General features: G+C 47.0%; 1 protein-coding gene across 1 annotated transcript; it reads right to left on the reverse strand.

Annotated features, from left to right (window-relative positions):
* Positions 1-6,946: 6,946 nt before the first annotated feature.
* Positions 6,947-9,381, reverse strand: SOX17 (SRY-box transcription factor 17). Its single transcript, XM_047728323.1, has 2 exons — positions 8,863-9,381; positions 6,947-8,238 (listed from the first exon to the last, which is right to left on the reverse strand). The coding sequence occupies exons 1-2, from the start codon at positions 9,167-9,169 to the stop codon at positions 7,325-7,327; spliced, it is 1,221 nt and encodes a 406-aa protein (XP_047584279.1). The 5' UTR covers positions 9,170-9,381; the 3' UTR covers positions 6,947-7,324.
* Between the last annotated feature and the right edge of the window lie 6,757 nt (positions 9,382-16,138).

Raw genomic sequence — 16,138 nt, forward strand, 5'->3', positions numbered from 1 at the left:
GAGAGAGCATTTTCTGCGACACTAAAGCAATCCTTTTAGAACAAACTCATCCAAATGGTACCTACAATAATCCATGAGGAAAACAGGGCTTTTATCATTATTCCTATTGTCTTTTCAGATGACCAGACTGGAGTGCAGAAAAAAAATTAGTGACTTCTCCAAACTCACAAAGCTAAGTTGCTGAACCAGATGAACTTCTGACTCAAAATGCAGAGCCTTCTTTTAGAACACTGCCCTTCTCTACTCTTTGCTCCAATATCTTATTCTCTTGTGTCCTTAAATTTAATGTTTGAACACACTTTTCAGGAAAGAGGAGTTATAGCGTGACTACAGGAGAGAGGCAAAGCAGGAACTCCTGAATTCTTCATGAATCCCCAAAGGAAAACTAAGGTACTAACTAACAAACATGTACTTGGGCAATTTTTTAGTACTCATGAGGTTCCTGGTCAGATGACACAAAGTGAAAACGGACAGTCTTTGCCCCAGGAGCTCTCCTGGTAGCCAGAAGAATCAGACAGACCAGAAAGCTGCTGAGCTGACTGCAAGCCTGCCACAATTCTTCTTTCCCTTGCCTAACAAGAGATCAGGTAAAAGGGAGGGCACTGATTCCCAACAAAGTGAACATTGACCGTGACCCTGGAAAAGGCTGGGTCCACATGTCTACTGTTACTTGTGCTCATCTGAATCTCCACACAGAATAACTTCACAAATCAGCCTTTTTGAGCAACATCAGTTTGGGGACTAATTATGAATTCAACTTTGGCAAAGTGTTTAAGACTTTGGTTAAAGTGGAAAGACGGGGCCCCTGGGTGGCTCAGTCGGTTAAGGTGAAGGGTCTGCCTTGGGCTCAGGTCATGATCCCAGGGTCCTGGGATGGAGTCCCGTGTCAGGCTCCCGGCTCAGTGAGGAGCCCGCTTCTCTCTCTGCCTGCCGCTTCCCCTGCTTGTGTGCCCCCCAACATACACTGGCAAATCAAATTAATATTTTTTAAAAAGTGGAAGAAAACAAGACCCTTCAAGCTAAAATGTCTTCATCAAGAATTAAGATGTTTGAAAGTTTTTTGTTTTGTTTTGTTTTGTTTTTATTAAGCCCAATTGTTGTTTGGACCTGAGCTGCAGAGAAAGTTCTATTAAAGCACATGATTGTTACCATAGCAACAACTTATTTAGCATTTGCTGTATATTGTATGCTGTATACTAAGACATTTTATACTACACTAAGAAATACTATTAGACTATTTAAATACTGTTTTATACTGCGTTAAGAATTTTTAATACCAAAAGTGCCTGGGTGGCTCAGTTGGTTAACCATCTGCCTTTGGCTCAGGTCACTGAACCTGGAGTCCTAGGATGGAGCCCCACATCTCATTGGCTCCCTACTCAGTGGGGGAGTCTGCTTCTCCCTCTCCCTCTGCCCCTGTTTTCATTCTTGTACTCTCTTGCTCACTCTGTCTCTCAAATGAATAAATAATGTCTTTTTTTTTTAAAAGAATTTTTAATATCCAGAATCTTGAATAAAGCTAGTGGTGAAGTTTCCGTGTTTGTGCAAGGGGGGGCAGTGCAAATTGAACTGTCGATTCACATAAAGCTGCCTAATAATTTAGAAGCAAGCACACAACTACTTTCTCATTAAAAGAAAGGGAGGTGTGGGTGATATAGTGGAAAATTAAAGAGACACAGCTGGTTCCCAGGTCAGAGGCCCCGAAGAAATGCTTTGTCTGCCACTGGCTCATCATGTGGAGGAACAGGAATCAAACATCCCTCATCCTACTCCAGATGGGGCTGGGTAGGGACCTCAATACCTCTTTTCTTCAGATGGATATCCTGGACTCAGAAGGAAGCACCTTCTAAGCAGGAAGAATAAATTTATGCTGAAGTAATGGGTATAAAATACCTCTCCCTATCCAGTATTACTAAAACAAATCAAAGGGGAATGGGGGCGGGGGGGGGATGTTGAACATCTATTATATGACAGACACAATTCTGAGTGTTAAAAATGAAATGGGATATTTTAAATGTTATAGAGATGATATATTTTGGTTCAAAGCACCCCATTCCATTTGTTCTGTATTCCTTTTGCTTGGATGTGCTTTTCCTCATATCAGCCAGCTGGTAAAGAAAAACCCAATGTCTTTTGCAATGTGATTCAAATGAAATGTGCAATAATCCTCTGAGATAAGAATAATAAATGAAAGATACAGTTTCATTATGATATCATCTATTAGCTGCTTGTATAAGTAATAAGTTTATTTGTAATTTATTATACCCACCATGGTAGCTTTAATAGAGACGTAGTCAGTGTCTCTGAGAAGGAAAATATCCTCTTACTTTTTATCTGGGTCTCTCAAAGGTGTGTAGACTATGCTGGCATCAAGTCAGGCTATCCCAGTCTATTCCTACCTCCTGACAAACTTGTAAAGTACTCAGAAGCAAAGATGGGCTGGGGACTAGGGTGGGGGGTGAGTGTTGGAGGTAAGCAACACATCCTTTGTGTATTTGCTTCCAAAATTAAGTGCTAAAAAACTGAGATGAATTTAATTTCTTTACAAACCAGTTACTACCTGCCACTTCTGGTCACTTCATTGAGTTGGCTGAAGAAAGAGAGGTGTGTGCATTTGGCGATACCACAGAGTTCGCCAAGTTTTACATTCTATCCCTCACTTTCTTACTTGTGGAGCATAAGGAATAACATAGAGGATATTAGGAGAAGGAAAGGAAAAGTGAACTGGGGAAATCAGAGGAGGAGATGAAGTATGAGAGACTGTGGACTCTGAGAAACAAATTGAGGGTTTTGGAAGGGGGGGCGGTGAGCAGATGTGTGAGCCTGGAGGTGGGTATTATGGAGGGCACGTATTGTGTGGAGCACTGGGTGTGATGCATAAACAACTATAGTGGTGGGTGCCTGAGTGGCTCAGTTGGTTAAACAAATGTCTGACTTCCCCCTGGGTCCTGAGGGATCGAGCCCCTCCCTCCTTGTTGGGCTCCCTGCTCAGTGGGGAGTCTGCTTCTTCTGCTTCTCCCTCTGCCCCTTCCCTTGGCTCATTCTCTCTCTCTCTCTCTCCCTTAAATAAATAAATAAATAAATAAATAAAATCTTTTTTAAAAAACTATATTGGTGTCTCTGACAGGTCCCAATGCTCTTTTCGTAGTTTTTCCACCAGTGCCCACATCCCTATAGTTAAAAATAAGAAAGGGTTATTTAAGGATAATACCTGTTTCAATAACCCATCATTGCATAACAGAGCTCCCCCAAAACTTAGTAGCTCATAAATCATTTTTTTAAATCTTTAAAAAATTAAAAATAAATAAACAAAAATTTTTGCCCCTGATGCGTTGCCCAAGCTCATCTGGATATTTATTCTTCTGGCCTTTCTTGATTTACAAGCAGATGGAGTCAGCTGTCAGTAAGGCTGAGCTCTCTACCTTCACGGGAGTCACAGGGCTTCTCCTTTCCATGTGGTCTCTCCAAAAATGGTCTCATCACCCTGGTAATTGCACTGGTTCACAGTAGCTCAGAGCTCCCAGGAGTACAAGAGATAACCTGCTAGGCCATCTTAATGCTTTGTTCCCCAGCTGACACTGCCATTACTTTTCTTCCATTCTGTTGGATTAGAGTAGTAAGTGCATCCTAGATCACACGAGGAATTTATACAAGGATATAAGTACCCAAGATATGGTTCATGGAGGCCAACCCTGAGGACTCACTACTGCCACCATAAAGGTGAAAATCTGTTCACCTTGGCAGGGCATCATGAGTTTCCTTTATACTTCAAGAAAGGGACATACCACTCCCCATGTTCCTTGATACACATGTCTCAAGAAGGGACAACTCAGTAGAATGAGAGCAGTTTTGCTGTGTCTCTTTGTGTTTTCCAATATAGGGAAATTGCTGTTTTGCTTTATGCTGGGATGTCAAGCTTTCCAACAAGCTTCACCATCACAGCTTCTAAATCTGAGGGTTACAGGTTGCCACACCCCTTGGATGGGCTGCCAGGAGTCATGAATTGCCTAAAATTATGTCTAAAATACTGTGTGTGTCTGTGTGTAGGCTCCTGGGGAGGGGCTTTTGGCTTACCTCAGACCATGATCTAAGGCGAATTCAAATTGGCAAGACCTCTGAGAGTGCTTACAACTTCAGGAGGAGGAGTGCAGCCCTGCATTTTTACTTCCCGCCTTACTTCTCCAGTAGGGGAAAAGCAATGTGTCTTTTATGGATTTTTTTCTACAGTAATACAAAAAGCAGTCACTAGCTGCCTCCTGAAATAATTTCATCAGAGTCTGCCAGAGGAAAGAGAAGGAATGAGCTGGATGCCTATACTCCCAAGAATTATTGTAAGCACTAATTCTCGTTTGTTGGGGTTAAAGGCCCTGGAATTGCCTAAACTTTTTTAGCTTATTATTTTTCCCACCGGTACCTGGTGAATAGTTAAGAATGTAACTTAACAGGATTTTAATTCTCTGCCCCCAGCCCCACCCAGCACTCTACTTTCCTCCTTTACTCTTTTCCCTACTTATCTTTCTATTTTGTAAGGCATAGCGGCCAAGGGTACAACTTAGTATCCTTGCGCCAAGTATGTGCCAAAATGCCTAGTGTGATCTCAACCGGAGACATGGCCTTGAACCTGAGCAAGTGAGGCCCCTCTGCTCACTTTATCTGCTAGGAACTTGGGACATCCTGGGGAAGGAACTTACACTGGAAGCAGAACCTGTTTAGGGGCAGAGGAATAAAGAATGTGGAAAGGGTAAGACAAGTAAACTGGATTAGATGGTAGATCCAACCCAGGAGTGAGCTTCAGAATTTCAAATTTTTTAAAAAAGATTTCATTTATTTATTTGACAGAGAGAGTGAGAGAGAGGGCAAGAGAGGGAACACAAGCAGAGGTAGTGTGAGAGGGAGAAGCAGGACCCCTGCTGAGTAGGGAACCTGATGTAGGGCTCCATCCCAGGAACCCGTGATCATGACCTGAGCTGAAGGCAGAAGCTTAATGACTGAGCTACCCACGCACCCCCAGAATTTCAATTTTTTTTTAAAAGACTTTATTTATTTATTTGACAGACAGACATCACAAGTAGGCAGAGAGGCAGGCAGGGGAGGGGAGAAGCAGGCTCACCACTGAGCAGGGAGCCTGATGCAGGGCTCCATCCCAGGACCCCGGGATCATGACCTGAGCCAAAGGCAGAGGCTTTAACCCACTGAGCCACCCAGGCGCCCCAAGAATTTCAAATTTTTAATGTGACCTCTACTATGCAACAACATAGACTCAACTTTCCTTACTGGTACTTTTGGTCCCAAACATTCCAGGGACACCCTTTGAAAAACATCCAGGGACACCCTCTGAAAAACACACCTTGCCATTTTTCAAGAGAACCCAGAACAGTCATTTCTTTTTTTTTTTCCAGCCAATCATTTCAACTCAGATATGCCTCTCCAAGATAAATGTTTTAAGCTATTCTCCTACCCCTCCCTTTTCTCTATAGTGTTTATCAGTATGAAGAATTATATAGTTTCTCACCACCAGCATGCCAGTTCTCCCAGTGTCCACACATATACCCTGGCACAAAGGAAAACAGTGATTGTGTTTTAAGAACTTGTCGGGGTGTTTGACTGGCTCAGTCAGTAAAGCATGCAGCTCTTGATCTAGGGGATGTGGGTTCAAGCCCCACATTGGATGTAGAGATTTCTTAAAAATAAAAATTTTTAAAGAAAGTGTTAAGAATTTTTAACACTAAGTTTTCAGCACATATGTGGCAGGTGAGGGTTCCAGTGCCTCCTTTCCTCACTTGCAAAAGGGGGAAAACAGCATCTCAGCTCACAGGCTTGATCAGGCTCCAACTTGGTACAGAAATGACCTTGACCTAAATACCTGGCACTGGAAAGTTTGTTAGAAGTCGTCTGTATCCAATGTCTCAATCTGCAAAATCTGATGGATAGGGACACAGCAGTTACCACTGCAGCACACAGCAGGGACTAAACCCTCACTTTTTTTTTCAAAGATTTTATTTCTTTATTTGACAGAGAGAGAGATCCCAAGTAGGCAGGCAGAGAGAGGAGGAAGCAGGCATCGTGCCAAGCAGGGACCCCGATATGGGGCTCTATCCCAGGACCCTGAGATCATGACCTGAACATCAGGCAGAGGCTTAAGCCATCCAGGAGCCCCTAAACCCTCACTTTTACAACCTGTGACTTGGTTTCTTCCCTACAAGGGCAGAATAGTGATACCTGAGAGCTGCAGCGTTAGCTGCACTTGTAAAGCTCACTAGCTACAAATCATCACTGGGACTCTCCAAAGCTTAAGAACTGCTCCTGTTAGGAAATGCAATGCACCAGGTATCCAGTTTATAGGACAGTATCCTATTAAAATTTCAGAAGCCGAGTTTCCTTCAAAGTTAAGGTCGCAATGCACATTTTCTTTTTATTAATTCCTGTGAATAATTCGTTCAAATTATTTTTAACCATGCAACACTACTTCCCAAGGTTTAGACATGTGAGGACTGGCAAACTCAGTGTTGAAAGGAAATGTACAGATGACTCTTGGTGAAATGACAAAAAAAAAAAACCAAACACCTCTTTAATCCAGTCTCAAGATTCAAACTAGAAAACTCAAATTCCTTAAATGTTCTCCTCTGGTGAAAAAAAAATATACGAAAATTGAAAATACTTAAGAGTGTTAAGATTAACCATTACTTTTTAGAAACTAGGGTCACTGAAATCTATAACATAGGTTCATTTCCCCTAGGTTTTTGTACCTTGCAAAAAACAAAACCTTAGATATCCAACATTCATTTTTAGGTTTTATCCTCGGATCATTTAGTTCTACCAATATAAGAACAAGAAATCTGCAGCAACTATATATTAAACATCATTAACATGTTCCCAATGCTACCAATACCTAACCTTCATCGTAAAAATTGGCTTTGGTGACAGAGGCACTAGCAGAGCGAAAAAGTAGGATTCCAGATTTTATTTTTTTTAAAGATCGAGAAAACACACCCAGGACAAAATGTTTTTTTGATCAATAAATTCTCAGAAAATGGAGCAAGTTATTCTGGGACACATTCAAAACTGGTAATCTTGAACTGGGAAACAGGGTTTTCACAACGCAACTGTGGGAAACAAGTATCTGAACAAATCTTAAAACACGACCTCACATTTTTCTCCCTCCAACTGTTCAAGTGGCAGACAAAATAAATTACCATAAATTATATGCCTAGGCAACTTAAAAACAAAACAAAACAAAACATGAGGCTGAGGATTTCCTTAGCCCCTCCAGGAAGTGTGTAACACTGTGCTTCTGGCCTGCAGGCTGGATCGGATCGGGGACCTGTCAAACGTCAGGGTAGCTGCAGTAATATACCGCAGAGCTGGCATCGGACACCACCGAGGAAATGGCCCCGTGGCTGTCTGGGAGATTCACACTAGAGTCATGTCCCTGGTAAGGGAGACCCATCTCGGGCTTGCACACAAAGTGTAGATACTGTTCAAATTCCGTGCGGTCCACCTCCCCGAGGAGCTCGGCGGGCTGATTGGGGTCCCCGCCGTCCCGGCAGGGCAGGGCCTCGGGAGGGGGCGACGGCTGCCCGGGGCCGGGTGGGTGCTGCTGCGGGTGCATGGAGAAGCCGCGCCCGCCGCCCGCTGCGGGCGAGCTAATCGCGTTGTAGTACAGCTGCAGGGCGCTGGAGGGCGCCACGTGGCCCGGCATTGCAGGGCCCGCCTGTTCCAGGCTTAGACGGGAGTGCATGGGGCCGACTGGGGGCTCCGGGGGCCCCGCGTAGTCCGAGGCCTGTGGGTAGCTGTAGGGGCCGGCCGCTGGGCAGTCCCCGGGCATCGGAGCGGCGAAGAAGGCGGGATCCGGCTCCACGCCGTCCAGCGGGGACGTGTCCGGCGTGGGCAGCGGGTAGCCGTCGAGCGGAGGCGCTCCCAGTCCCTGGCAGTCGCGGTAGTGGCCGCCCATGTGCGGGGGCAGCAACGGCTGGCCGGCCGGGAAGCCCTGCTCGGGGAAGGGCAGGCCCAGGCCATCCATGGCCACGCGGCCGCCCTCGGGGCCCAGCGTGGCGGCCTGTGGCTCGGCAAGGCCGTGCAAGAAGCCGCCCTCCACCCGCTTCAGTCGCTTCACCTGCTTGCGCCTCCGCGGCCGGTACTTGTAGTTGGGGTGGTCCTGCATGTGCTGCACGCGCAGCCGCTCGGCCTCCTCCACGAAGGGCCGCTTCTCCGCCAGAGTCAGCGCTTTCCACGACTTTCCTGCAGAGGCACAGGAAAGTGGAGGGGCGCCGGGATTACTGTCCGAACTCCCGCTCCTAGGTCCCATAGCCCCACCAGGCCCTACTCTCCCCTCCAACCTTTAATTGACCAACTAGAGACGCGAAGAGGTCAAGTTAAAGAGCGCAAGTCTGCGACTCCAGAGACTGAGTCCAAACACTTGCGGGAGACGGGACATGTTGGGTCCTCTAAGGGCAACCCTCCCTTTCTTTTAGCCTCTAAGAAGTGGCTTCCCAGGCCACCCATTCCCTGTCTTTCAAGGAATCGAAAACGTCCTCTACTCGGGGAGGAGGGATGGGGGAACGGGCAGGACCAAACCCGCTCGGTTCCCGGGATACTCGCGCGGCGGCCCAGACACACAGGGAAGCCAAGCCGCCTCCCCGGAGCCGTTGTAACCGCGCCCCCGGTCACCCTGGTTACCCGGGCTCCGACTATGCAGACCATTTAGAGAGTAGGGAGAGAGGATGCGGGAGGAGAACCGAGGGCCACAGGAAGGACCCTGAAAGGCACCACATCAGTGGCCTCGAGCGCAAGCCACGCACTCCCTCCAAGGTTCAAGGAAGGGGCTTCGCGATTCCCACCGCCCTGGGTCGTAAGCGGACTCACCCAGCATCTTGCTCAACTCCGCGTTGTGCAGGTCGGGATTCTGCTGCGCCAGGCGCTTGCGCTCGTCCTTCGCCCACACCATGAAAGCGTTCATCGGCCGCCGGATGCGAGACTCGCCCTTGGCTCGGCCCGCCGGCCCAGCCGGCGCCCCGCTGCTCGCCACCGCCTCGCCCTTCACCTTCATGTCCCCAAGGGGGCTCAGCGACTCGGCCCAGGGGCAGGCGCCCAGCCCGGCCATCACCGCGGGCAGCGCGCTGCGGGTCTGGCTCTGGTCGTCACTGGCGTACCCCGCATCCGGGCTGCTCATGGCGCTCCAGCCCTGCCCCGCGCTTCACAACCCTCCGCCGGACACGCCGCCTCCCCCGACCCGGGGGAGGGGGTGGGAGCGAGGGACAAAGATGCCCCGTGGGCTACCCAAGTCTTCCGGGCTCTACACCGCTGCCGACGTTCCTGGCCAGTCCCAGCCGCAAGCAGGGTCCCCGCCGGCCCAGTGACACTGCGGGCGCCCGGGTCCGCGGGCCCTTTTCTGCACTGATGTGGCCAATGGAGTGGCGGGGGCGGGACGGGCGAGAGTCCTTAGGCCCACGCCCAGCCAGCCGCCCGAGTCTCAAGTCTCAGCTCAACCCCACGCCCGCCCTTTCCCCTCCCCCCCAGCTCCGCGCCCAAGGCTACACCTGCCCCTGGGAAAACTGGCTGAAGCCGGGCTCTGGCGCCACATTGCCTCCGACCCGGGAAAGGGGACTCCTGAAAAACCTTCTGGAATGTTGACTGTACCTCTGGATAGGTCTGGATTGGCCACGATAGTTCGGATGAACACAGAGCATACACCTTTTCCCCCCTTAAATATGATATTTCTATAATTTGGGTTACTATGCAGCTATTTAAAAAGAATAAATCTATGTATGTATATACCATATTCAGAAAGATTTTTATATTAGGTGGGAAGAGTAAGGTAACATTTGAGCATACACTATTATGGGAGTTAAGGATTTCATTTTGAGGGGGGTGACTTAAGTACCTTCAGGGAACCCCACGGGTGACTTCTTCAAGTGTGTTTTAGCGAACGCAGTAGATACTGTTGATAATAAATTAAAAATATATTGTCTCCCCAGGGACTTAACTTGCTTTTAGTACTACATTCACAATGCTATGTCCCAGGTAAATTCTAATTTCTAAAACAAGGTTAAATACAGAATGACATCCTGTAGCCATTATTCTGTCATCCTGAAGAATTTAAAACCTGTATTCATAACAATGAAGCAACCCTTGAAAATTTGTGCATGAAATGTGTGATAAACATAAAAGGTTTCTCAGGTGTGTTCAGTAAAAGAGGCAAGACTTAAGTTTTGATTTCTAAAATGCGGTAACACTAGCAGCAATATTTATCTTAAAGTCCCTCTAATGGAGGAAAGAGCTATCCCATTGCTCAACAAAGTAACTGTAGCTTTTATGGGATTCTATACTTTTCTTTAGACTGAAATGGAAATCTGGATGAGTTTTCAACTTGTGTTTAAAACTGAAACCTTTTCAGTGGGATTTTCAAACAAACCCTCGCATTGCACTTACATGGCACAGCCCTCCAAATTTAGCGAGCCAGTTTATCCTTATAATTGTGTGAGGCAGACACTGTTACATATTACAGGATAGAATCCTAAGACCCAGTGAGATTAAGGAACTTTCCTGAGGTCGCAGCATCGAGGAGTGGAATTCATCTCCACTAGTCTGCCCTGATTTTGAGCTCCTAATCACTAAACCAAGCTGTTTTGCTTGTGTATTTGTGTATTTGTGTTTTCTAAGGCAATTAACTCAGCCATTTCTGCATAATTTCATAACTTTGCAAAGAAATTAATACATCCATCTCCCTAACAGATTTTCTTTGTTTATGTGAAGGTGTGATGACAAGCTAAGGCTTACATCTGGGATCTGGGAGGTAAATGCTACAACTTTTTTGTAAAACTAGAGTAACGAAGTATGCTATCAAGTCTGCTTACTGGTGGCATTGATAAAAACAAAGAAACACAACGTCTTAAGGAACCTCTGGCCTTCAGTTTCTCTGACATTGCCATTCCCCCCCCCCCCCCCAAAAAAAACTCCTTCACACTTGTTTTAAGCCAAATTTACTTTGACTCTGTGAAGATCTGTGAAGCGTTGGTTGCCCCCCCCCTCACAGTTAGAAGCCAGTCTTCATACACAAGATAAATTAAGTGGTTCTATGTTCTGGGTCTCTGATGTTCAACCCAGAAAAAAAAAAAAAATTAATCTCCTTAAGAAAATCATAGACAAGTATTATTTTTAATGGGTAATTTTGAAGTAGCTGATCCTAAACAAATTCCACTGATTGTGTACCTTTCCTTTAAAGCTTTTTTTCCCCCCTGAAATAAATAGAGGCTTGAAAATTAAGCATAATTGCTTTGGAAATTGTTATATAAATAAGGAAACTATAGGAGTAGAGAGAACAAATTCACCCCATAGCGTCTTGCTCCTTGTTTTCTTGGCGATCTTCTCTAATTCTTCTAGGTAATAATATCTTTGCAAAGATCTCGAAGCAGATTTTGTATCAGCACAAAGTTTTTATGAACAGGAGTTTCGTTAGACTAGAGATCAAAAACCAAACAAAAACAATGCCCATTCCAGAATCCATTTTATCTGCCTATATTAATCTACTTGATTAGTTCTGTTAAAATAATAATAATAATAATAAAATAGGGTACAGGAAATTCAATCCAAGTGTGAATCCAAAAAAATGTCTATGCATGGATTTACCCTTGTACACTTTCTTCATCCTCTTCTTCCTGGCCCACACCATTCCAGGGAGAGACGCAGAGAGCCGATGATGGGAGATACAACCTGGACCATCTCCATTATTATTTGCACGTATTCCTGGAGACAGACTGCTGACTGTTGTCGGGTAAGATTACTGAGAACTCAGGTGAAAGCACAGCATCCACAGGATGGAGTGGGAGATTCAGGTTTTGCGTCCCTCCCCCACTTCTTAGAACGCCTTCCCTGGCAGTTATAAAATAGTAGTTTACTTGTATTTGCCAGTTGGGAATTACGGTGCCTTTTTAAGACTAGTCCCTTTTACCTACCGTTACCTAGATCTAAATTCTTCTGATCATTCACTTGTCATGTATTTTGTCGGGGAGGGCGTTGGGGGCTGCGGCGCCTCAGACCAGTCCGTGGTGTGTGTGGACTCTTCTATTTCGGTCTCTTTACTAAACGCGGTGTTGGAAGTCGAGCTCTAGACGTTATCAGAGCCAGCCACAAATGCCACATGAAAAGCAGCAAACATCCGGAGTGGTTTCCTGCAAGCCTTGCTTTTCTCAACACGAGAGATTTACGCGGGGGATTCGGGCGGGGGCGGGGTGGGGGACGACAAACAAGTTTCGCGAGTAAGAGTCTCGTGTAGCCGGCCGGGTGCATTTGCACCGCACAGCCCACGATCTCTGGGTTCCTGGCTACTAATTGCACTCACGGTCCCCAGGCCAGACTCGAGGCTCGAAAGGCTGGCCGAGGAAGCGACTAGCGCAGCAAGAAGCTGTGCCCGCTGCCACTTGGGGCTTTGGCCAGCGGGCGCAGAAGTTAACCCGGGTAGGTGACGAGCTGTGGCTCAGACCCAGGGGAGTCGGAGCCGCGCATTTTCCCGGGCCCCCGAGTGAGCAGGCGAAGACTGGGTGATTTCCTGCAGGCTTTTGTGTTTTCCGTGCTCGGGAAGCGGGAGCCAGTCGAAGGACTTTCAAGTCGTTAGGGAAGGCCGTGGGCACCCAGACAGATCCCGGTTGGCTCTGGAGAGCAAGTCTTTGGGGGCGGGGAGGGGAGTGCGCGCCTCAAACCCAGGGAAAACGCCGAGGAGGCCCGCCGATGAATAGACAATGGTATCCCTGGAACAAAGCACAACAATAAGACCTTTGCATTTATAAATCGCGCGCCGGCGGCGGCCCCCGGGAGCCCGGCGGGAGGCGGCGTGCGGCGGCGGAGCGCAGCGGAGGCTCCGCACCTCCCAGGTAGGGCTGCGCAACCGGATGCCGCCGATTCGCACCGCACGCCCCGGCGCCGACCCGGCGGCGGCGCCGCGAGTCTCTATACCTTGCGCGTCTCCTCCCTGTCCCCCGTGGGTCCGGGATGCGAGGTCGAAGGTCGCGGGCGGGATTGGAAGAGGTGGGGAGGACCTAGAGGCCCGGAAGACGTGGCCACCCACTCCACCGCCCCTCCCCATCCCTCCTTAGGTCCTTAGGGTCGGAGCCCCACGGACGTGGCACCTTGCTCTCGACCCCAAACCCTCCGCTGTGCGGGAGCCGAAAAAGGGGGTGGCGAGAGGGGCTTTGGGGACGGATGTTATGCATGAGGATGGGAGGCGTGTGTTTTGCTTTCACGCCCTGTCGAACTCCCTCCGTCCGAATCCCTCCCCAGTATGCGGACTCCTCCAGGAGCCCCCGAACCGCGCCCTGGCAGCTGGTGACTCCTCGGTCGTAACCCTGTTCCCGCTTGGCTCCGCCTGGGCTTTGCACCCGCGAAGCAGGAAATGCGCTGTTCCCGGTCCACTTCCCTGCTCAGAAACTCGTCCGCGGGGGTGTTTCTTAGATTCCCCCCACCCCCAGCCCCAGCTGTGGTCCTGGTTGAAGTGTGGATTCCTTCCCTTTATTCTCCGGCAGAGAGAACCTCAGACTCCCCGGGGTTGGAGGGCAGGCTGCCTTTGGGGTAAAGGAGAAGGCAGCCCAGCTCCTCCGTTTTCTGTGCGCACGCTGTCCTGCTGTCCCCTTCATATCTGCCTTGCGGCTTGAAAGGGATTTTCAACAGCGGCATGGCTTCTATGCATCCGCTTCTGCTAACTTACTCCCACCCTCCTCACACCCTAGTAGAGGCCATGGCTTTGCTGGTAAAGCTGTATCTTCAACTGACCCGTGTTATCAGCACCAAGCCCACAATGAGCAGAACACTAGCACTCCCACCAGAGTCACGGCCCCTGCCTTGGAGGAATTCACAGTGCAGCACCATTAGTCTTCCTCTGATTTATTCACTTCCAACTGGGTGTTCTAGGCCTGTTCTCCTGTGATCATTTGTTCCTGGCTTTTAAAGGGGATGCCAACATCTGTAGGCCAAGTACTCGGAGATTTTTTTTTCTAGTAGAGGTTAAGAAGTTTCCTTTCCCCCTAGAAAACTCTGGCTTGCCCAGTTTCCCTAGTCAGCAGGGCTGGATTTGGGCAGGTGGTTGGTTAGGGCAAGGTGTGTGTTCTGTGATCATGGGATTGATCAAAATTAATAGGACATAGGACAGGCCTCTCCTGACACTCTTCTATGCAACCTCAGCCACAAGCATGTCAGATTTTGAAATGGGCCCTGAGTTGGCTTCCAAAGTTTCTAAGCAGGAGAGAAAGCATCAGGAATCCTTGATGGTTTCCTTGGCAGTCAGTCTTTCATGGACCTCTGTGGCCTGAGTTTTCTTCTCCCATTTCTTAGACCTTGCCAAAAACGTTGTCATTACTCTCTAAGGCCTGCACTATTCTCTCTCACCCTCTCCTTCATCAGCTGCATCTCCAGTCACTGAGCACCTGAACTCTCACCTCTTCTGAGGATGAACTCCAGTCCTGTTGCTTTTCTGAACCCATTCAGCATGGAAGTGCAGCCCAAGAACGTACATATTCGCATATGGTTATAAGGCATAAGCAAATTTCTATCTTGAGGCATTTTGCACAGCCAAAACCTTGAGTATTTATAGCTTCATAATCATAGAGAAAGAAGTTTCACATACATTCACTCACCTGATTCTCACAGTGGCTCTGGAAGTACACAGTCTTTATTATAGTCCCCACTTTTTAGGCAAGGAGACTGAGACAGAGCAAGGATAGGGGACTCGCTCAAGGTCACAAGAATGGATGCTTAGACCTCCTGTTTGCCTTTGTTCTCAGTGGTGGGTCTTGGTCTGAATTTCTTTTCGTGTCTTGTCTATAACCCGTGAAGGGCCTGATGGTGTTTGTAGGAACTAATGACAGCAGACAGGTTGAGATGGATTAAGATTCTTGCACAGAAGCTTCTGGTGCCGTCATGATCATTTCCTTAATACCAGGATGGAGGGCTGTAATGAGAAAGCATTTTCATTTGGAAGATCTACAATTGGTATTTTTATTAGAGCACATAATCTAAGCCCAAGCAGACATCTCATTTATTCTGAGAATTATTGAACAAGCAATATTCAAGTATTATATTTGTGTACTGTGAACACATTCTAATTCCACTGGAAAAATGAAAACAGTTCAAAGTTACATGGGGATAAAGTTCAAATACGAGGAAGTTGAGGTCTTCAAAGCTCTGCCCCTGTACTTCCATTATATTAGACCAAAAGAGACTCAGTTAATTATATGAAACTCTTGGGGTCTTGCCACATGTTTAAGGTTTATGCTATTAGTCTCTAGACCTACTGCTGACCAAGCCTTTTTTTTTTTTTTCCAAGATTTTATTTATTTGACAAAGAGAGAGAGACAGACACAGAGAGAGCACAAGCAGAGGGAGCAGCAGAGAGAGAGGGAGAAGCAGGCTCTCCACTGATCAGACTGCGCAGTGCAAGGCTTGATCCAGGACCCTGAGATCATGACCTGAGCTGAAGGCAGACACTTAATAACCGAGCCACGCAGGTGCCCCTAACCAAGTCTTTAAGGCATAACAACATAAAGGTAGCAGCTAGGTAAAGTCTCTCCGTTCTCACTGCTGTTTGGGAGAGCAAAGGATGACAAGTATCAATTTTATTTTATGAAGTGGAAAATTAAGGCACAGAGCCATTGGGTAATTTGCTTAATGCTTCCAAACCAATCTAAAAGACCAGAGAATAATTTATTTCTTTAATCACCAAATTATTCTCTAGCACCCCTAAGTCTGAGACTCAGTGCCTCATGGTACATTAGTTATGAGTACAAATTTGGGAGTTGAAGTGCTTGGGATTGAATTCACATTCTATAGTTTATCAGCTATGTATCCATGAAAATGAGTCAATTGTTCATAAACTGCTTAGAATAGAGCCTGGCACATAGTGTTACATAGGTATCTAATAATAAAATAATAATAATAAAATTTAAATTAATGCATGCCGGCATATGAAGACATGTTGGATACATTTTAAAGAGCTACCATAGTACTAACGGTAAATTCACTGTAGCAATTAAAGAAATGTTTTCAAGAAAAAACAATTAAGGGAATTTCATAATATTGTAGCATTATTATAACTAGTAATAACTAACATTATCCTGCTTTCATCAAAATTGTCTATTACATTGGCAGAAACTTT

The sequence above is a fragment of the Lutra lutra genome, chromosome 4 (genome assembly GCF_902655055.1).
Source record: "Lutra lutra chromosome 4, mLutLut1.2, whole genome shotgun sequence".
NCBI lineage: Eukaryota > Metazoa > Chordata > Mammalia > Carnivora > Mustelidae > Lutra > Lutra lutra.